The following is a 23,355-nucleotide window of genomic DNA, read 5'->3' as shown; positions in this document are numbered from 1 at the left end:
AACTTGAGAGACACACTCAGTGATTAGTGGGCGATTGTGTTTTTTTTAAACAACAATTTAAATTCCCACAATTTAGATATGATGATTAACCCACAACAACAATAAATAGATTTCTTTTTGTAAATTTACACATGATAACATATAATTTGTTGGAAATATTATAAGTCTTGATGTCACAATGATATTGTAATAACAATAAAGTTCACAATTAAACTGATTGTTACCAATTTTTTTTTTCTAAATTTTCTTAATAATAAAAGATGACTATTTATCAGAGTTGATTGTTATCATTTAGCATAGTTTAATTTATTTCCTATTCCATTGATAATATTTGTACATATATACAATTAAAATTGACCTTTAATTGTTACAAAATTTGATTGAAGTATATTAATACATAACTGAATTAAAGATTTTTGCTCACAATGATTGGATTATTTTAATTACTAGTATATTTACATTGACGCCCTTGGTAAACTGTAATGAATTTAAGGAAAAAAATTAGTCTCATCATCTTCCTGATATTGAATCATCATTTTTATCATTATCATCATCAGCATCCTCATCTTAATGTTTATCTTGGACTCATACCTAATATTATTTGGTTATTAAAAGGCGTTGCTGATGTAAACAAATATTATTATGATTACATGAGAGTCAAGAAAAATTCAGTAAACAGAGTTTATTATTATCATCATTTCCTAGCATGGAAAATGTTACAATGATATAGTGATGAGGATGCTAAAGTAATGAAGATGAGAAAATTTTGGAAATATTAATCTGAAAGCTCATTATATCTATTGAATGTTAATCAATAAATGATTCCAATCAGATTAGACCAGAAATTGAGTGTTTGATTTGGTTTTCCTTTCTGTTTGTGATAATATGAAATTGTGAAGAAAATAAAATCGTTATCATCATCATTAGATGAAGTTCATTAGTTATTATATGTTATTATTATTGTCAAGACACTGAATTAAGATGAAATTGATTGTAAAAATAATACAGAGACACTTTGATCAACACCATCAATGTCTGGTTATTTTTTTTTCAAGGGTAACTATGGATGAAACTGATTCAGGATATATTTTAGTAGCATCATCATCTTCATGATAACTGAATACATCTCTAACAGGGTCAATTTATTTGGTACAATTTAATCAATGGTCAGAAAGAAAAGTTTCTAGGGTAACTTTGAGAATTGAGAACAAATAATTTCCTTGAGTAATAATCGATCTGCTTAAAGATATCGGATAAGTTCAACTCTTTTCATCGCATCTACCGGATTTTTTATCCATTGGTTGGGAGAAAGTGAGAGAGACAGAGAGAGAAATACTTATTATCAACATTATCACTTTTCCACTCTTACCATGTATCCATTTCCTCAGCTGAATATCAACCAGAATCAAATTGAAACCCTTTTTTCATGGTTTCCAGTCTGATATGAATGAAAATATCAATAATCTAATATCACAAATGATAATTACCTTGTTTAAAACTTCAAACCTACACTGTTAGTAAACTATTAACAGGCAAGGACAGATCAACAATCAACAATCAACAATCAAGATAAACAATCAGCATCAACAGATGAGGAAAAACCAGTAAACATCAACATTTGTTACAATCGTTGATTTTCAGTGTTGGCTGATTGAATTTTTTTCTTAAACCTTTCAGAAAATTATAATTATCATTGATGATGGAAACTTTTCTTAATCAACCTACACACAAATTAAAAAAGCTCAACAATAATCAGTAAATTGTTTACAAATGATCATGAAAAATTGAAATAAGCTAATAAGATATTAATTTAACTCGGTAATTACAATCTTAATTTAATTACTACAAGAATGATACTCAAGTGACAGTCCAAAAACCATAATTAATTAATTGCTTAGGTGCAAATTAGAAACTAAATTGAACTAAATTAGGGATCAAATTTATCGATAAATTTTATTCTTACAAAAAAACAGCTTAGATTAAGTTTATTATTCATTGTATTTATATTTAGAAGTCAATAATTAATTCAAGTTGTTGTTTAATAATCAACTAATATCATTAAAGTTTCAATAAATATTCAAGTTTTAATATCTTGGATATATAAAAGTTTTCATGAAATAAATATAATATTTGTAATTCAATAATATCAATGATTATCATCATGAATAATCATCATGGTTATACCAAAATGTTTCACTATTAACCCTCTGGGGAATTTATCATTTCCTATCTCATATATATTTACATAGGAATCATTTATTCAAATTCAATATAATATAATATCAATGAGTATTATTAGATTGGGTTGGTTGATCAGATTAACCGGTAGCAAATTTAATCAATGATAACCACACATATATCAAATGCATTATTATGATTAACTGATTACTAGGCTTTAATTTAGAAACAGCATTTAATCAAAGTAAAAATTGATTACCTTAATATATATAGTATTTGATATAAACAGTATATATAGTTAATCATCATGTATTGTGATTTAATTGTTGAAATGAAAAGGTAACTTCTAAATCAATAGGAAAAACTGATTAAAACCATCAACTTATTTTATTGATTGAAGTTAATCATCGTTACTTGAGACAATTAAGTCACTAAAGTAAATTGTTAACATTGAATAATAAGGAGAAATGAACGATATCTAATATTCTGAACCCTCGAACACGAATGATATTTATTAAGTTTGTTCTGAAAAAGGTTCTAAGGTTAACTTTTGAAGGAAGAAAAAAGTTTTTCTTTTTAATAAACAAGAAAAATCAATAATAATCAACAATTAACCTAATAAATCAATTGATACATGAAATAATTATGATTAATGATGAAAATAATTTATAATTGTAATCGATTAGCATGTTAAGCTTTTTTTTTCTTTGTTTCTAAGTTTTAATTGTTGTCCTAATGATTATCATTTGTAGCAAAACTAATGATAATTATTAATTGGATATTGCTAATAATCAATTTAATTGTTAAGCACAATAGACAAAATCATTGGTCAAGCTTGACCTTAATATGCCATTAATATATTATATATGTACATATAAGTCCTTGTTGATTGTTAATCAAATTGTAATCAAAAGTAAATAATCATCAATTGTGATTACAATTAAGGGAAAATACTAAAAGTTGATTAGCAGATTGATCAATTATTGGAGACGAAGATCAATCAATGGTAAACAATTAACCATTGGATCAACAGTGAGTAAATAATAAGATTATTAAATTGATTCAATCAAATTGATTTATTAACTTGTTCAATTGTAATATTATTATTAATCAAGTAATACAATTAACCTCTGGATGTTATTTTTTTTTCAATATTATTATTTCATTACTGAAACTGGACATAGGTCAAGGTTAAGTAAATACTGTTATTTAATATTCAATTGAGTCCAGGTAACCAAATATATAAAGTACCTACTCTCATATGTTATTAATATAAAATCATTTATTTAGATGACCTACTAAACTGAAAGTGAGCAACAATTTATTAATCATTGTTGATGATGATGTATAATTAAGGGATAATTTAAGTTAAAGAGAGTATGAGAAACGTGTTTAAATGATTAAAAAATTAGCAACAATTTAGTAACTAACCAATACAATTGATGGAGCACAGGAAAAGTTAATATTAAATGACAATAGATTTTTTTGTTATAATATTTAAATTGATTGTTAACAATTAAAATATTGTCTAAATCAAGGTTTTAATCTGCTAAATAATAATCAGTTAAATACTTGGTTACAAGTGACTTTTTTTTCCTCTCCCACAGTTAATCACAATTAACTTAATCAAACTAATCAATTGTATCGTAGCTTTTGTTGCGCAAAACTTTCGCAATTAACAATTAACAATTAACAATTAACGAGAGTAAATCTTTTTACTCTTTGATTGTGAATATGATAAATTGTACTTATTTCATTTTCTAGACAAAATAATGATTTAATAACAATTAAAATACATCATGTGTGTAATATGGTGATAGTATTTTAATTAATTGTTGTAATTGATACGCTAAAAATTAAGATAAAAGGAAATTCAAAGACAGTTAATTGTGTTATCAAATTAATTGTTAGAACAATCTAATAATATCAAATCAAATTACTTGATCATCAACAATTCAATTGATATATATTACAAGTTAGACTTTGATTAAAACTTTAATTACCTTGGAAACTCAACCTTAGCAAATTATTACTTTTGATATTCAAGGTTTTTAATTATTATGATGATTTAAATGATGTGTTGACAATGATTAAGTAAATCACAATCAACAGTGATTCAAATAAGTAAAAAAAAATGAATATTAAATATGGTAATGTGATAACCAGATGAACTCATATATCAATACCATGATGATGATTATCATCATTCTGATTAATATTAATAAGATGATATAAGTTGATTCATCATTAAATCATGATTGAAACAAGGTAATTGTTGATAATCAATATTTTCATCGGTGAAAAGGTTGATTGTTTTATCAAACAAATAAATTAAAACTTTCTCTCTCCAGGTAATTGATTGTCTAACTTGTTATGTTAATCGTAATTGTAATTAACTTATTATCTGATGGTAGTAACCTTTGAGAGAGAGAGCAGTTTAGGTTAGACAACAATTAACAGAAGAAAATGAGTTAATCACAATCAAATTGTTCTAAATTTTTCATTTAATCTTTAAGGTGTTAACAATTTGCCGTATACTAATCAACAATAATATTTAGTTCAATTTACAACAATCAACAATTAAACTAAACGATAAGTGTTAAAGGTTAGGTTAAATGGTGAACCAATAGAAAGGTAATAATTAAATTTAATCATGAAAAAGTTTCTCCAATATATTAATTGTAATATATATTAACATTTCCGTGTTCCCTTTTAATTGTTGGGTAATTGTTTTTCATTGTTAAACTAAATTAATTGTTGTTATTGTCGGTGTTACCATTGATCATGATGTAATCAAAATCAATTCATGTTTAACAATTAAAAGTGAACATTATTTTCGTATATAAATCATACATTAAATTAAAAGTACATAAAAAAACAATTGAAAGTGACAATTAACGTGCCACTGAATTTAATTATTGAATAATAATTAGCATTATCATTATAGTAGATAAGCAATTAAACTGATTGAGTTGCGATGATCGTTAGTTAGGTGATAATTATTGCGAAAAAAATTCAAAGGATTAACACAATAATAATCATAACGATCATGATGATCATGGTGATTTTCTGGAAGATTAAATCTTTTGTTTATCTTCATTAATGATAACTGATATTTATGATTTTCAGGTAGCATTTTTTTATCGATAGTTAAAAGGTAATATCAATCGAATCAAATTGATAACAAATTCAGGTAATTTAATAATGAGAATGGTGATAATCAGGATGTTTTCAGTTCCGTTATGATGAAAATTGATTTTCTCTTGTTACTTTTTGTTGTTAGTTTGTTTTAGTTCATTGAGCTTGTAGATATATTTCAATATTATCGTTGATAAATTTATGAGATTCATTTGAAACATTCAGATAGTTCAGAATGATATGAAGATGGTGTTTTTTTTCTGGTGGTAGTAAAGGAGGAAGAGGAAATCCTGCTTCTGTTATTTTCCACTTTGATTAATATTGTAATACTTTCAGCCCTCAAGTATGAGTTGTTTATTTTTTTCATTGGTTGATTGTTGTGAGTTGAAAATTTTACTCAATTTTCAGCTCAATCAAGTAATCATCATAATCAGAATCATAATCATGGTTGATTACTACGAGGAATCAAAATCGATGATAATTTTGATTTGATGGCTTTTTTCATCTTTTTCGCTCACACACACTCTGATCATGATTAACTAATCAAGTGATGATGAGTGAATGATAATAACGATGATAATCAAAGATGCAACAATAAGCAAACACAATACAAAAGGTAAAGTTAAAAATTGTTGTTGTTGTCAATATGATTTTTATTATTATTTTTCGCTTGTTAAAAGTAACATCAACAAATAGTTATGAGTAATAATAATATAATGATGATAATCATCATAATGACAATTGTAATACATGTATTGAAAATGGATTCGGAAAGAAAATGTTGAACAATGAACATTTTCAGGGTGGAATCAACAAGGTACTTTTCATCTTCATCTTTCCATCAGCTTCCTTATCTCTGACTGTTCATCATCTTCATTGTCAACGGAGGAAAGAAAAAAAAAATTTTCAAATGATAATCATGATAATGATAATGATGAAGGAGGTGGAGGAGTAAGACCAGTTCTCTCTCAAATATACTCACTCTCTCTTTCTCTCTCATATTTCTTATCATCTTTGCCGTTTTCATTGTTTCTTTTCTCTATATCAATCATAACGGTTATCATTTCAATTCTGGCAATGACCTTGGGTAATAACGTCCATTGGGATGTTGACCTGATAAGGAGATTGTCAAGTTGATGAGGAGGATGAAGATGAAGATGCTCATGATGATCAAGAGTCAGAACAAGAAAATACTATTCTAATAATCATCAATACTTTAGATTTGAGTGCTGGATACATGGTCTCATGATCATATTTACATGCATCTCTCTCTCTCTCTTTGTATCTGTGATTGACCAGGAATATATTTGATTGACAAGTCTGATTATGATGAGGATGATAAAAAAGATAAAATGATTTATCAAACCTCAATATTATCTTCATCGCTCATTAAAGCTAAGTGACAATCACGATTCTTTTATTATTATCAACAATAATTAACTTCATTAGTGATAATTATAGTGATGAGCAACTGTTGATCACAAATCCTTTTGGTTCATGTTTAAAAATTATTAAAAGCTTCAGCAATTAGTAAATAGCAAATCAATTGTTTCATTAATTGATCAATTATCTTAGAGAAAAAGAAAATTCCTATTTCAATAGGTAAATCCTTTTAATCAACTTTGATTATAAAAATAATAAAAATAAAATTAGTTCAAAGTATTATAATGGATTGGGTTAAAAAATAAAGAATCAGAAAATTCAATTAACCAACAATTAGTTGATACTAACCACTTGGTAGTAGGAATTTAAGGAGAGAGAGAGAGGTTAATCAATTGGCTAATTAAATGTTGATTATTTAACTTCCAATTTATCTAATCACTTATTTAACTCTATCTTTGATAATTGTTTACATTTATCATCATCAATTGGAAGCAGAAACTTGAATTGGCAAAGATAACATATGATATTGTTGATATACGAGAGAGAAAATGAAAATAAAAAGAGATGGATAAGAGTGAGAGAGACGAAGATGAAGATGAAGATGAGAGTAACATGATAATTGTGTCTTTATATAAAATTCAAGTTCACAATCATCTGTTGCTAAATTGTTGACTTTTTTCTCGATTGTTGTTGTTGTTGTTGATACTTTTGTGTCTTCTTTTTTTTTCAATATCAGTTGGTGTCAATTTGAAAGAAAACTGGTTTTCATTTTGGATGGATAACAATAAAATGCTATACAAAACAATGTTACTCTCTGTCTAGAGGGAAGACCTTCAAGCATCACTATCGCCAAATATTATCACCTTAACCACCCCACCTCCTCACCACACTGAGACTACTATCATCATCATCATCATCATCATCAACCATTATGTTTGAAACAACAGAATCATGTGAAAAAAAACTAGCTTCAAGTTAAATGGACATTGAATGAGTATTTGTCTGTTTGCATGCAATTCAAAAGAGCCACTAAAAAATTTGGAAAAGAAAAAAAAAATAAACAAAAGTAAAAAAAGTTAAGTAAATCAACAGATTGTAAGCGAAAGTGATACTGATTATAATGATGTTAATGTTGATGATAGAGTGAGTGAGTGAGATAGAGAGGGTGAGGGAGAGTCGCTTCAGTTGATTCAGATTAAATTCAGTCCTTTCAAGCTTCAGAAAAATCATCCAAAGGTATATAAACATAAAAAATAAACAGAGTGATGATGAAGATGAAAAAAAAGGTAGATCGAGAGTTAAGAAGAGAGCAGAATGAGAGAGAAAGAGGGAGAGAGGAAAAAGATGTAGAGTAACTTGAAGATTAAAAGAAAACGTAGTAACGACTTCCTTTCCCATCGTTGCCCTTGGTAGACTTGATGACAAAGAATAAGAAGATGATGATGATAAAGAAGAGAAAGAAGAAAGAAAGAAAGAGAGAGAGAGAGAGCACAAAGGAAAGACCCGAATAAGGGACAGATTGTAAGGCGGTAATAATGTTTACCTGGTAAAAATGTGGATGATAAAAGTACAGAGGTAAAGGTGAAGTTACTTTTAAACTGATACCAAGATGACAAGTAAACTTTATCCAGTTGCTGTTATTGTTGTTGTTGTTGTTGATATCTGAGAAATGATGATAATAACATCCGATGCCTTAGGGCACTTTTTCACAGTACAATTAATACCAAAAAAAATTTTCACAGGTTATCATCATTTCCAATCATCATCATTTTTTTTACAAGTATTTCTATTGAGTAAAATTAATCAGATGTTACATTTTGTGGCTGATTATTTACACCAAATGTTTGTAAATGATGATTCATTTAACAAGAAACAAAAATAGTGTGTTGATTCAATTGATGTCAGTGTTACACTAATGCATGAAATTAATTCAGAAAATGAAAAGATATGACGATCATGATGATAAGAGGGAAAAGATTGCCTACTGATTGTTATTAACAATCAAGATGAATTAAAGTTGATTAAGAAGAAAAAAGAAGCCCGGAAAAAGGACACTTATATTATCATCTTTTTCCTCATCATCATCACAGTTATATTCTAGTTACACACTGTTATTAATAATCTCCCATCTTTTCATGTTAAGTTGAATTTAATTTTTCACGATTCCAATGATAAAACACATCAAATTACTAACCAACGACTGGCTAATTAAATAAGTAATTCAATTGAATTAAACTAAATTGTAACTATCAATTAAATGATAGAGATCTTCAAGTTGTAGTTGGTAAGAAAAGTTTTTTTTTTCAAGTTATTAGAATGAGAGAAACCAGATGATGAAAACAAAGCATTGACCACAACAATTTAATCCCAAAAGTACACAGCAAGCAACAGGAAACTCGGATGAGGATAATGATGAGAGAGAACATCATAATCATTATCATCAGTCAAAGAGAAAAGAATCCCTGATGAGAATAAGTTAGAACTCAGGTAAAACGTTCGAGGTCAGTTTTGTTTGCTCTTCTTTTTTTCTCGCACTCACATCGTTTCATTATGATGATGATGATGAATAAAAAAAGACAATTGTTTGACCCAGTTACATTCATACGGTTACTATCATCATCATTATTATATTTTCCTATTCATTTTCTAAGTTTAATCATAATGAGAATTGTTAATAATAAGCATGATGAAAATAATAATCAACTTTGGTTTGACTTTCATTGGGATTACATTGGAAGCTTTTTTTTTATTTGATTCTCTATCTTGATAATTGAAACAACAACAAAATTTGGACCTTGATTGTTGATTGTGATTAAATACGAGTTAACATAATTTTAAACAATAGTGAGTGAATGGGAGATTGAAAATGTAATTAGTTTGACAATTATTAAATCATGTCTTCTATGTGTGTGAGTGTTGGAGTTGATTAAGTCATTTTCTGATGGAAATTGTTAATATGAAACTTTGTAATCTAACACTAAATGAGAGGAAATGAAAAAAAAAACTTTGATTATGCTGATTATTATTTAGATATAATCAACAGATGATTGGAATTTGATATATTTGATCTTTGACAATTTGATTATCATCAAGAAATGAAAGTTAATCAGTTGGTTCGATTAAAATTTTAATCTATTTGGTACAATAATCTCAATTGTTTAAAACTGATTTAACTGACCAGGTAGAGAAATAATAAAATGGACTTCCTACTTTTCTGTCTATTATAATACTTAATGAGGTTACAAGATCATGATCATGATTTTAATCATTGATCATATTATCAAATCATCAAGTAATGATCAAGTTGATTATAAGCTAAACTGATGATTATCGTTCATATAACAATGAGAAAGAGTGATGGAAAGTGAATGTGTTTATATGAGAGAGAGAATTAAAAAGAGATCAATTTATTAATCAATTGATATTAACCATTAAAGGATAATCAAGGTATTTAATTGTATTTTGGTTCAGATCAACAATCAACATGACAAGAGGTAAGGAAAGACTAAGTTGATCAGTGGTGTTAACAAAGTTATTGACTGAATGGTTGATACTGTTGATGATGGTAAATGTGGATAATCAATTGATAATGATGGTGATGATTAAAAGACTAAATTGTATCCTGAAGATGAGTGAGAGAGAGGGAGAGAGAGAGATGAAAGTTTTCAAAATGAACCGAAAATGAATTGATCTAATCTGATGAACATCTCTATCAACACACTAACATGTACACTCACGAACATAATTCAATTCAGTTATATACACAAACTGACTTGTGTTTATGTGCATTGATGGTGTTGACTGATTAAATTATGATTAATTTCATCAAAACAATATTTCCAGAAAGAAATGGTCAAGTGAAAAATTGTTTACACAAAATTGAAGGGAGAGGGAAAAGATATGAGACAAAATGAAGGAAAACCCAAAACGTGACACTTTAAGTTAACCCACTTGACACAACAATGGAATTGAAAACGAGATTCAATTCAATTAATTGTCGATGTTATTCAAACCAATGTTATTACAAATTAGAATTTAATTTTTCTCGACAATTAATTAGCAATCACAATTCGGGTGAGTAAAAAAATAAGAAACAAAAGTCACAAATCTACTCACCGAAATAAGAAGGAAAAAAAAACAAAGATGGTCGACACAAAGAGTTGAAGAGAATAAATTTCTCGCTTTATTAATCAGACGAAGAATTAAAATCACAATCCAAATGTTAACGGAGAAAAATAATTAATTGTAGTTCCTCTGACACTCTCACAAAAACACACAATCAATTGATCCAGTTGTAAATTTGATGACAATTTACTCGCACAAATTAACAGTTAATTTAGTTACTCTAAATGAAGAGAAATCAAAACTTTCCTTTCTAATGATAAAAGAGAAATAAAAAATTCTAAACTTTTTTTCTTTTTGATTCTTTCGCCATCTGTTGGCCAATTGAAGAACTTGGAGTAAGTAGCGAGATCTAGTGGATTTGATTGACACTATTCGATTTTTGTTTTTTTGGTTAACATCTACCTTCTTAACTCTGTGATTAATTAATTACAACTAATTAAGAAAAAAGCAGTCAATATGCATCAGTTTAATTTCAAGTACAACTTTTTCCTGTGCATCGAGTGATATATATAACAATTTACATCAAAATGTCTACCTTATCACCTAACCCAAAATGTGAAAAGTGATCGTAAGTAAACTTGCTATAGGCAATATTTAAACAATCGATATTTAAACATGTCTACCCAACAAATTCATATTTAAAATGAAACATTTAAAAAAAAAAAAAAATTTAAATTTTAACATTTAAAATATATGCTTTCGAAAATTGGACATCACTTCAAGGACCCGGCAAATCTATGAAAGAACACAAAAAAAGGAAACAAACAAACAAAAACTAAAAAAAAAAAAAAAAAGGATTGTCACCATTAGATGCATCCAACAAAATGAAGGACAAGCCAAGCCAATGAAAACACCGAATTATTCAATCACTGATTTAAATGAACCTTCTTACACCTAATAAAAATTCATGAGATACTAACAAGAAAAGCATGAAAACTAACACGAAACTTGTAAACTGAACGTCTAGTTCGGTACCATGTACATGGTTAAATGCCTAATGCATTTGTCAATTACGACGATAATAAATTTTGATCGTTAACTTTTTTAATTTTCACAATTGAAAATTAGAATTTCAAATTCATTCTATTATCATTTAATTGGGAGAATAACTATCATTTGTTATTATGGAACTAAAAGATGTGAAGATTTTCTCTATTCTATGTTAGAGGTAATTGTTGTTTTTTGGAAACACGAAGAAAAAGAGTTGGAAGTTAATTGTGACCTCGATGTGATTTTCAACTGAACGAATAACTTTATTGATTGATAATCTGCTGATTCTTTGATTAATGCCGGATGACAATCAATTGTGATCAAGTTAGGATTTTAAAAATCTTTGATATTGATAAATAGATGAGGTAAATGAATGTTGAACCCACTGGGATGTAAATTATATTTACGAGTATAAAATTGGTGAGAAAAAATAAATTAATTCTATCGTAACAATGAGGCTTAAATTTGTTGATAAATTTATCTTTATCCTGGTAAAATGAATTGAGCATTGACTCTTTACTTAACCACAATTGCTGTAACCAAAATTCATTCAGTTTACACTGAGGTACTTTGTAAATACAATCTGATTGTTCAACTGTTTCCAATGATTGTATTTTATTTAAATCGTCAACTGTTTGATCATCTTGGTTAATTGGGTCGATTTTATCATCGTTTATGATCTCGAACACTCTTGATACACCATAGATAGATTTTTTGGTCAATTGTTCTGGATACAGGAACAAGAACTTGTCAATTTCATCGATATCTTCATAAATTAGAGTACAATCAACAATATGAGTGAAACCATTTCTTTTGTCAACAACATCGACGAAAGCACGAGTTCGAGGCCAAATTGTTCGAGTTAGCTGGGGTAGACCATTTTTCTTAGCATATTTGTTACTTTTTTCTGCGTAATCATTTTTAAATGCTCCTTAATGATGAAAAGAAATGTATTAATGTTAATAATTGTTAACAATGGAAGTGATTAAAATATTTTACCTTCGGGAAACAGTAGAAAAACATTTCGATCTCGATCAGATTTCTTCGAGTGTTTTGCCCAATAATCAACGAAATCTCCTTTTTTAAAAGAGGAATCGATAGCGAAATCACTTCGCAACCTTTGAATTATCCCGTTGGCATAAAATCGATGCCATTTGTGCCAAAAACTAGCGGGTTTGTAGCAGCTTTTACCAAGGAATCCAATGTACAAAGCGGTTGAATCAAAGACCGTTTGATGATTACAGATAACTAGTATCTTCGTTGATGGAGACTTGACATCAATAATCTCAGTTGGATCAACACCTAATCTGAAACCTAATAATAAATTGATGATCAACAGATTATCGTGATATTAATGTTATCACTCACCTTTTAAATCATACAAAGTTCCCCAAGTGGATATAATCTTGGCCAATGAAACTAAGAAAACTCCTTCAATCTTGTTGTATACCTTAAATGAGATTAATTTAATTGGTAAAATAATACAATTTAACAAGATAATTGCAATCACAACCAAACTTATGTTGATTAAGGTAACAAAATGTATAACTTTTTGTAGCAGATTAAAAATCATTGTTTCATATAATATAAATTTACTGTTAAAACCTCATCAAAGTGAAATGAAATGTCATCAAATAACAAGTTAATTAGTTTATAACGATCTTTTCAACGATGCAAATTAACATGTGAACTAATTGTAAAAGTCCTCTATTAAATTTGTATTTTAATAGTAATATATTAGCAAAGAGAAAATAGAAAAACAATTAATTGTATAGTTATTTTCGTCACAATTGCAAACTTATTCTTATTTAATCAACAGTTTGTGTTTGGGTAAAATTATGAGAACTTTTCTTTGCTACTCTTTTTTAGTATTTCCATTGGTAATAACAATCTTCGGCAGGTATCAATCGAGCACGAAATCCTATTCTCATCATTCTGGAAAAAAATACTCGAAACTTACCTGTAAATCTATTAAATGTGGTGAATTTGGAGAGAGAGCACTTAGAATTAGATTATTAACTTCTTGAAGTAAATTCAGTTCTTTGATACGATCTTGATAATATTCAGGGGCGACTTTTGATGCGAGAGGATTTTTATTAGTTATCCCTCTGATTGACTCATTATTATTTACTCTAATGATATCTAATAGAATTGGTGTCAATCTATTAACCATATTTTCATCTACATCACTGAATTTATAAGAATCAGGTAGCTTTCCATCAATCAGGTGAGTTTGGGTTAAATTTTGAGCAGCCTCAAGTCCACCGAAAAAATTGAAAAAAGGTTTATCAAAGTGTAGTGATTGTCGAGTGATATTGGTTAAAGCTTTGTTTTTCTCATCAGCTGAAGGAATAGCGGCCAATTCTTTATACCATTTGGTTCGATTTAAGTAAGATGTTTTAAAGAAATGACTAATCTCTGAGTCTTTAACAATCTCTGGATAAACAGCAACATCATTCCACTCTTTTTCCGGTGGATTAAGTGTTTCAATGGTTAATGGTTTGTGTCTATCAACCCACCGGGCAGGTTTAGGTCGGGGTACAAGTGAAGACCATAATCCATCAGGATAATAAGTTAATCTTCTATTAGGGTGTTCAAACATGGCCGGGTCTCAATCGATCGCGGTCACTTCGGAAACTTAATTTCTATTGCAAACGAAGCAGCTCACTTACTTATCAAGAAAATGAAGTTAGGACAAAATCTATTTTGGCGATCAATTTTGAGACCAAAAAAGGTCAATTTTTACCCTTTGGAAATTTAAAATGGAAATGGAAATTTAACATGGGTTCAACAAAAAGCATGATTTCAATCTGATTAAAACTCTACACCCTTTCGATTAAATTTGTTATAAAATTTCATTCGGTTGAGATTCGAACCCGATTTTTTTACATGAGACTCTCATGGAGTTGAGAATAGCATAGAAGAAAAATTTTCAATTTCGAACAAAAATTCTTGAATATTTTTCAGATTGAAATCGAGATATGGAAAATCTGACCTATTTTATATAAAATAGCGCCGAAATTGGACGCCATCTTGGATTATCGTTTTATCTGAATTTTCAGATTAGAATTAAAGAGTGTTGCAGTTAAAAATGGTAAATTATCTTAACTTAAATTGTGATAAGAACTAGAAAAATGTAGACAATTGAATTAAATCGTCATCTCCTTTGACTGCAACACCCTTTAGTTGCTGATCAATTTGCAGATGAGAGAATCACTAGTGATTCTCTCATCTAAATGATAGCTATCATTTGTTATATCATGGAACTAAAAAGATGTGAAGATTTTTTCCTATTCTATGATCAAGGTAATTGTTGTTTTTTGGAAACACGAAGAAAAAGAGTTGGAAGTTAATTGCGACCTCGATGTGATTTTCAAGTGAACGAATAACTTTATTGATTGATAATCTATTGATTCTTTGATTAATGTCGGATTACAATTAATTGTGATCAAGTTAGGATTTTAAAAATCGTAGATATTGATAAATAGATGAGGTAAATGAATGTTGAACCCACTGGGATGTAAATTATATTTGCGAGTATAAAATTGGTGAGAAAAAATAAATTAATTCTATCGTAACAATGAGGCTTAAATTTGTTGAGAAATTTATCTTTATCCTGGTAAAATGAGTTTAGCATTGACTCTTTACTTAACCACAATTGCTGTAACCAAAATTCATTCAGTTTACTCTGAGGTACTTTGTAAATACAATCTGATTGTTCAACTGTTTCCAATGATTGTATTTTATTTAAATCGTCAACTGTTTGATCATCTTGGTTAATTGGGTCAATTTTATCATCGTTTATGATCTCGAACACTCTTGATACACCATAGATAGATTTTTTGGTCAATTGTTCTGGATACAGGAACAAGAACTTGTCAATTTCATCGATATCTTCGTACATTAGAGTACAATCAACAATATGAGTGAAACCATTTCTTTTGTCAACAACATCGACGAAAGCACGAGTTCGAGGCCAAATTGTTCGAGTTAGCTGGGGTAGACCATTTTGCTTAGCATATGTGTTACTTTTTTCTGCGTAATCATTTTTAAATGCTCCTTAATGATGAAAAGAAATGTATTAATGTTAATAATTGTTAACAATGGAAGTGATTAAAATATTTTACCTTCGGGAAACAGTAGAAAAACATTGCGATCTCGATCAGATTTCTTCGAGTTTTTTGCCCAATAATCAACGAAATCTCCTTTTTTAAAAGAGGAATCGATAGCGAAGTCACTTCGCAACCTTTGAATTATCCCGTTGGCATAAAATCGATGCCATTTGTGCCAAAAACTAGCGGGTTTGTAGCAGCTTTTACCAAGGAATCCAATGTACAAAGCGGTTGAATCAAAGACCGTTTGATGATTACAGATAACTAGTATCTTCGTTGATGGAGACTTGACATCAATAATCTCAGTTGGATCAATGCCCAATAGAAAATCTAATACAGCGTTTCACGAGTAATAATACGATAAGCAAATGATTATCAACCGCGTACAATGATATACAATTGAAGAAACTAAACTCTCAGTTGAGAAACATTTTTCTTATTTGAACAATTCAAAGGCAAAAAAACTAAGGCTCGAAGTCTCAAACTTTTGATATCAATTGGTATTCAAACGTAACTATTGAATTTTCTTCAAATGAGAACTAAAATCAAGTTTTCGACTTTGATTTCTTCTAATGAGTAAAAGTTATTCTTGATTGAAAGTTTGATTTCTTGAATCGTAAAACATTGTAGCCAATTGATAATCAATAGATTATCGTGAAATTAATGTTATAACTTACATTTTATTTTATACAACCTTCCCCAAGTGGATATAATCTTGGCCAACGAAATTAAGAAAACTCCTTCAATCTTGTTGTATACCTTAAATGAGATTAATTTAATTGGTAAAATAATACAATTTAATAAGATAATTGCAATCACAACCAAACTTATGTTGATTAAGGTAACAAAATGTATAACTTTTTGTAGCAGATTAAAAATCATTGTTTCATATAATATAAATTTACTGTTAAAACTTCAACAAAGTGAAATGAAATGTCATCAAATAACAAGTTAATTAAGCTTATAATGATCTTTTCAACGATGCAAATTAACATGTGAACTAATTGCGAAAATCTACTATTTAAATTTGTATTCTAATAGTAATATATTAGCAAAGAGAAAATAGAAAAACAATTAATTGTAGTTATGTCACAATTGCAAACTTATTCTTATTTAATCAACAGTTTGTGTTTACTATTACTTCAATTATATTAACTGAAGAGAAACTATTAATAAACAATCAATCAATTTAACGGTAGATAATAAATTGATTTACTGGCTTTATGTTTTCGCAATTCAACAATTGTCTTATTTGTTAGTGGTGACTTTCAAACCATAAGCTTGACCAACTATCAATGGAATCATATAGAATTTAGTTCGAGACTGAACTTCGGTAAGCCAAAAGACCGTTCAAAGCCATTTTTGTGAACTTAAGATTAAGATCAAGGTCAAGATATTTCTCCGAGATTCATCATTGAAACTTGTTGGGAAAATATTGTTACAAATCTCCTAAAGTTTATTAGATTTTTGTTTAATTTAGTCTAATTGTGAATTAGAAGTGCGAGCAAATCTATTTCTTCAATTTAATCATTTACATTTGTTTGGGTAAAATTATGAGAACTTTTCTTTGCTACTCTTTTTTAGTATTTCCATTGGTAATAATAATCTTCGGCAGGTATCAATCGAGGACGAAGTCCTATTCTCATCATTCTGGATTCATAATCTGGATTATCAACGAAAATTCTATGGTACAATTGTGGATAACGAGCAAATTTATATGACCACATTTGTTTAGAATGTTTATTGTTTGCTCGAAATCCTAAAATTTTGCGAGTTGATTCTATTTCTTCTTGTGTTCTCTCATCTTTGCCAATTAGTGGACGATAGTTGATATCCAATTCTTTTCTTGGAACTTGAGAATACATCTGAAAGAAAATGATAAAAAAAAGAAAAGAAAAAGTTGATATGATTCGTCGAATTGTCCATTTTTGTAATTAGTAATAAAAAAAATTATAACCAACCTTAATTAGATATCGAATAACATCATTATTGATACCTGTGAATTGTCCATTTTCATAAGATTCGTACAATTTAATCTCAGGTGAAATCCAGCAAATATTTTTCGGACCAATTCCTTCAAATATATCACTATGGAAAGTGTGAGCGTTCATTTGGTAAACAAAGAAATGCCACTTTTGACCATCAGTGACTAGCCCTTGATTAACAAATGGATAAGTTATTTCATGGAAAGGTGTAAATCCATGATAAAAGGCTAATCCATTTAACCAAGAAAATGAACCAATGATTGCTTTACATTTAACTATATCTTCATCGTCCTTAAAATCTTGACCATAATTGATATTTTTTCGTGAGGCAAGATCATGTAAACCAAACATTGACAAAAAAGGGAAATCATCTTGTTCATCGGTAGAAGGGTCAAAATTTTTTACAGGCCAAAAACCGGGTAGTGAAGGAAGATAACGATCCCTCAATGGTGCACCAAACTTGTAAGGGTGAAAGGTTAACTCAGGAATCGAAGCTGTTGAGCTTAAAACATCAGAACCAGAGACAACCTGAGAAAAGAAAAGACTTTAAATTAAAGGGAAGTTCTGAGTTGAAATTAATTTAGATAATTACTCTTGAAAGAGGCTTCGATGTCCGAATTGAAAGTGGAATAACACTATCGTAGGTACAAACTTGGTCGATTTTTTTGTATTCTTTCTCTCTCCAAAGGGGAACTTTCTTTGGGGGCAAAGGAAGTTGAGATGCATACCACCATGATCGAACTCGACTATCAATATCAACCTTTAAAAGGAAATAAATATGAAATGAATTAGAATATAATGGAAAAAATACTCGAAACTTACCTGTAAATCTATTAAATGTGGTGAATTTGGAGAGAGAGCACTTAGAATTAGATTATTAACTTCTTGAAGTAAATTCAGTTCTTTGATACGATCTTGATAATGTTCAGGGGCGACTTTTGATGCGAGAGGATTTTTATTAGTTATCCCTCTGATTGACTCATTATTATTTACTCTAATGATATCTAATAGAATTGGTGTCAATCTATTAACCATATTTTCATCTTCATCACTGAATTTATAAGAATCAGGTAGCTTTCCATCAATCAGGTGAGTTTGGGTTAAATTTTGAGCAGCCTCAAGTCCACCGAAAAAATTGAAAAAAGGTTTATCAAAGTGTAACGATTGTCGAGTGATATTGGTTAAAGCTTTGTTTTTCTCATCAGCTGAAGGAATAGCGGCCAATTCTTTATACCATTTGGTTCGATTTAAGTAAGATGTTTTAAAGAAATGACTAATCTCTGAGTCTTTAACAATCTCTGGATAAACAGCAACATCATTCCACTCTTTTTCCGGTGGATTAAGTGTTTCAATGGTTAATGGTTTGTGTCTATCAACCCACCAGGCAGGTTTAGGTCGGGGTACAAGTGAAGACCATAATCCATCAGGATAATAAGTTAATCTTCTAGGTGACCATTCATCTGGTTCAAAATCATCATGGGGCTGCAAAGGGACATTATTATATTGCCATTTAACTGTATCAAAATTTTTATCCTTTTTACCTCGGAATTTGCTTTTCTCCCTAAAAGAAACAATTGTAACCTGTTTGTAACAAGATATTCTAATACAGGGCTGATGTAATTGTCTTAACATTCTACACAAAACAATAAAAAAACAAATTAACTAAAACAATCAACTAATCATTAAAGAGAGAAGAAAACCAAAATCAAAAAAGGAAAACAAACTCATCACATTTTTATTTAGAATAGAAAAAAAAATTTTCGTTAAAATAACTAACCCCTATTCTCACATATTCTGCGCGTAAAATAGGCAAGTGATTTTTTCGTTGATTAAAATGATTATGATTAATTAATTGTAGCCAATTTTTACTTAATTTCTTTCAAAACTTCTGATTATTAATAATCAGATTCTTTTCTCTTTTAATTTTCTCTCTTCCATTTTAGTTGATTGTTAATCTTTTTCCTAGTTTCTATTTCCGATTCACAATCGACTCGATTAACAATTAGTTAATTGTTTATTCTTGTTGAATGTTGATTGTTGCTACTAGAAGTGATATTTTTTCACCATTTAATTGTTTCTATGGAACTTAAATTAAATTGATTACTCGAATATTTCTTTTCTTTTTGTTTTCTAAGAAAATGATTAATTTTACTTGACTGATTTGATTTCGATATTTATTTTAATTGTTATTCATGTGGAGATCATGTTAGGCTAATTCCATGTTCAATTAAATCGTAATCAAGGTAACATTTTTCATTCAATCTCTTTTCTTATCTGATTGAGTTTTCCTTTTTCTTGACAATTAATTAATATCTCAGTGACATTTCATATCATGACACTTATGGAAATTACAATTATAATGGAAAGTGAAATTTAATTAGATTTTTAATCATCAAACTCACCATTGAATGAAACATATTAAACATCAGTAATTATTTTAATTACATCACATGTTGACTGGATGATTTACTATTACAATCAGATAACAATTAACAATAAGGTTGAAACTTTTTCTCAACTAATACAATGTATTAATAATTAACCGATTAAGATTAACACTCCAATAAAACGAGACCACAATTAATAACTGCAAGGAAAGTGAATTTCACAATTAAGGAGTATGTTCAATCCACTCTCAGACCTGATGATCAAATATTACCACAATAACGATAATCAGATTAGCCAAAAAAGATAAACTCACAATTAACTGAATCTAAATTCAGTTGTAACGATTGACCATTTTGCTATAAAAAAGGAGTTCAATTCAATTTCTTGAACAGTACAAGTCACCAAATCTTGACGATTGAATTAAATCAGTTACCATTCTCGGAATAATTTTCAAAGTGAATCAATCATGAAATTATCTTCGTACCTTCGTGCTAATCAAGTGAAACTGATTAAATCTTGGTTTTGTCTCATGTCTTTCATGGGTCTCGGCGGTTGTTGTACTCTTCTTGGTTCATCTTTACTCGATCTTCAGATCCGAATGAGTGAATCATTTTCGGTGACTTCTAATTTGGTTCCAAGCCGTTCAATTGGTTATCTAATTGGTGGAATACTTTGTAAGTTATTATCTCGAGCAATTTAATTCTTCCCATTGTGATTAAGTATCAGTTTCGTTTTTCTTTAGCCGGTATAATTGACCTTTGGCTCGGACCCAACATGATTCTGTTTATAACCAATTTCACCGCCGGTCTTTTCATTGCTCTGGCTCCTTGGTTTAAATCATTTTATGTTGTTTATTCATTTTTCCTCCTATCGGGTATATCCCAGGGAATTTTTGACATTAGTAAGTAATTAACTTTCATGAGACAATCAACCGATCACCTGTAAATTCAGTTGAATATCTTGTTATCATCCAAGTCATTTTCTCATTGATTTTGTTGAGCTAATTGTTGTTTAATCCTCTTCTCAAATAATATTAATAGCTTGTAATACTTATATCCTTAAAATTTGGCAAGGGAATCCACAATTAAGTAATTATATCCAAGTTTTACATGGGTCATTTGGATTAGGGTCACTCCTTACACCTTTAATTACTCAACCTTTCCTGTTACCTTTAAGTGACCAAGGGTCAACAGAGCCAACAATCAACGGAACCACTGATGATTTAGCCCTTTTGGGTGATTACAAACCTGATGATGTTTTAATTCAATATCCATTCATGGTGATTGGATTATTTTTAATCACTGCTTCAATTGGATTTCTCACCTTCCATCTGAATGAAAGGTCAAACTCATCGGGTGGCGAATCCCATTCAATGAGATAAACAGTCAAATCGATGAACCATCAAGAACGAAAAAATTTATTGGAATTGCCATGTTATCCCTTATTGCTAATTTAACTTTCGGAATTCAAACATTAATTGGTAAGCTGAATAATAAAATATGTTATACTATCAAATGAAACAATCAGTTAATTGTGTCCATCCGACTCTCTCAAGGTTCATTGGGTCCAGCATTTGCCGTAAAATCTGATCTTCATATGAGTAAATCAAATGGCGCAACATTGGTCACCGTTTTCTGGACAGTGTTCACCTGTTATCGGGTTATCTTCATTGTCTCATCAAATTTTATCCCTGAACACATTTTGATGTGGGTCAGTTATGCCTCTCTAGGGGCTAGTATTGTGGTCAGTGTTCCTCATGCAGCCTACAATCAACTGTCCATTTGGATCTCAATGATTCTCCTTGGAATTGGATTTTCCCCTTTATTTACCGTTTCATTGGGTCGACTTCAGAAATATTTCTTGCTTTCCAATAGTTTAGCTTCATTCATCTTCATCAATGGTTCCGTCGGTGAATCGATTCACCCTTGGGTCGCATCTAAATTAATGGAACTCAGTCCGGTCACTTTTGTCTATTATCTCGGATTTCTTTGTGGCCTTTTCGTTATCGTTTGCGCACTTTTGCCCTTCGTTTGCAAAAGGATCTTTCGATCGGTTAAACAACGGCCTAACCTACGAACCGCTTCAATACTTTCATCCACAAGATAATCACAATCAACCAACTCAACATCGAAAACATTTCACACAATTTAGATCAATAACTTTCTCAATTACAACTATTAGAATAACTGTAATTAATCATATTCTTTGATTAACCTTCAGTCAAGTTGAACTAATCAGTTAATCAAACATTCATCAAAGGAACAACTAATAATTGGAATCGCAAATTTTTTCTTCCATTTCAATATTATCATTAATTTCTCGAAAAAAAATATTAATCTTCAATGTCCAGTTGTGTATTAATGGTCATTTGGAAGACAAAATCTCTTCCCACCCAATCATCTAAACTCACCTTTGAAATGTTCCAATCGATTCAAGTTACCTAGAAACCCATTAACTTTTTATACTCACTTTTAATCATAACAAATTGTTAATATAACTGTAATTTTATTGTCAATATTGTGTATCATTTATATGATCAAAAAAGGGACACATTGAAAATCAATAATTAAAACTTGCTACTTGTTATTGATCATTGTCAAAGTGAAATCAGTTGAAGTGACAACAACAATCAGTGAAACAGAAATTAGGTCAATCTAATTGTCCAGCAAAAACGGACACTCAATTGATGCCAAACATTTAGATTGATATTAGTTTGTTGATTGTTTTTTCCCATTGAGATTTGTATCTGCATCCATTGATTATGATTAAGTTAATTGCTCCTCATGGTCAATAGTAATTCAATGTCTTGTTTCTGTCTAAGTGTCACCCTCTCTTTGGCGGGTATTTGTTTCACCGTCGCCGGGACAATTATCATTTATTTTCAAGCTTCAACTGATTCACAATTAGCTGATGTTTGGCTCTTATTGGTAATTTTACTCGCAATTGGTTCTGGATTAACAATTATCGGAACAATTTGTGGCTCATTTACTTATTGTTGTAAAGGTTCAAATGATTCAAACAAAGTTAATTCATCAACGAAACGAGCTTGGTCCACT

The 23,355-nt window shown here is 29.4% G+C and overlaps 4 protein-coding genes and 1 long non-coding RNA gene across 5 annotated transcripts in view; 2 read left to right on the top strand and 3 right to left on the bottom strand.

Moving 5' to 3' along the window:
* LOC128397173 (serine-rich adhesin for platelets-like) overlaps positions 1-11,045 on the bottom strand; it is a 38,634-nt gene extending 27,589 nt beyond the window's left edge. The window contains 1 exon segment of the mRNA XM_053357895.1: positions 10,816-11,045. The gene's annotated coding sequence lies outside the window, so the exon portion shown is untranslated.
* Positions 11,046-11,199: 154 nt separating this feature from the next.
* On the top strand, positions 11,200-11,888 carry LOC128397265 (uncharacterized). Its single transcript, XR_008326911.1, has 2 exons — positions 11,200-11,392; positions 11,548-11,888. It is a non-coding gene; the product is annotated as an uncharacterized LOC128397265 (long non-coding RNA).
* Positions 11,889-12,078: 190 nt separating this feature from the next.
* Positions 12,079-13,423, bottom strand: LOC128385800 (acyl-CoA:lysophosphatidylglycerol acyltransferase 1-like). Its single transcript, XM_053344760.1, has 3 exons — positions 13,183-13,423; positions 12,814-13,128; positions 12,079-12,745 (listed from the first exon to the last, which is right to left on the bottom strand). The coding sequence occupies exons 1-3, from the start codon at positions 13,385-13,387 to the stop codon at positions 12,135-12,137; spliced, it is 1,131 nt and encodes a 376-aa protein (XP_053200735.1). The 5' UTR covers positions 13,388-13,423; the 3' UTR covers positions 12,079-12,134.
* A 3,936-nt stretch (positions 13,424-17,359) lies between these two features.
* Positions 17,360-19,633, bottom strand: LOC128392600 (28S ribosomal protein S30, mitochondrial-like). The gene is made up of 4 exons (XM_053352686.1): positions 18,734-19,633; positions 18,504-18,671; positions 17,888-18,439; positions 17,360-17,791 (listed from the first exon to the last, which is right to left on the bottom strand). The coding sequence occupies exons 1-4, from the start codon at positions 19,541-19,543 to the stop codon at positions 17,507-17,509; spliced, it is 1,815 nt and encodes a 604-aa protein (XP_053208661.1). The 5' UTR covers positions 19,544-19,633; the 3' UTR covers positions 17,360-17,506.
* Positions 19,634-20,668: 1,035 nt separating this feature from the next.
* LOC128385608 (sodium-dependent glucose transporter 1-like) lies at positions 20,669-23,352 on the top strand. The gene is given in 5 exon segments (XM_053344498.1): positions 20,669-20,973; positions 21,042-21,200; positions 21,340-21,669; positions 21,672-21,779; positions 21,855-23,352. Coding segments are annotated over 5 exon segments (1,356 nt in total). The 5' UTR covers positions 20,669-20,765; the 3' UTR covers positions 22,406-23,352.
* Positions 23,353-23,355: the final 3 nt, after the last annotated feature.

The sequence above is a fragment of the Panonychus citri genome, unplaced genomic scaffold (genome assembly GCF_014898815.1).
Source record: "Panonychus citri isolate SS breed McGregor unplaced genomic scaffold, ASM1489881v1 Contig00001, whole genome shotgun sequence".
In the NCBI taxonomy this organism is placed as follows: Eukaryota; Metazoa; Arthropoda; class Arachnida; order Trombidiformes; family Tetranychidae; genus Panonychus; species Panonychus citri.
Note: the sequence above shows the minus strand (reverse complement) of the source record. Positions and strands in the feature narration are given on the sequence as shown.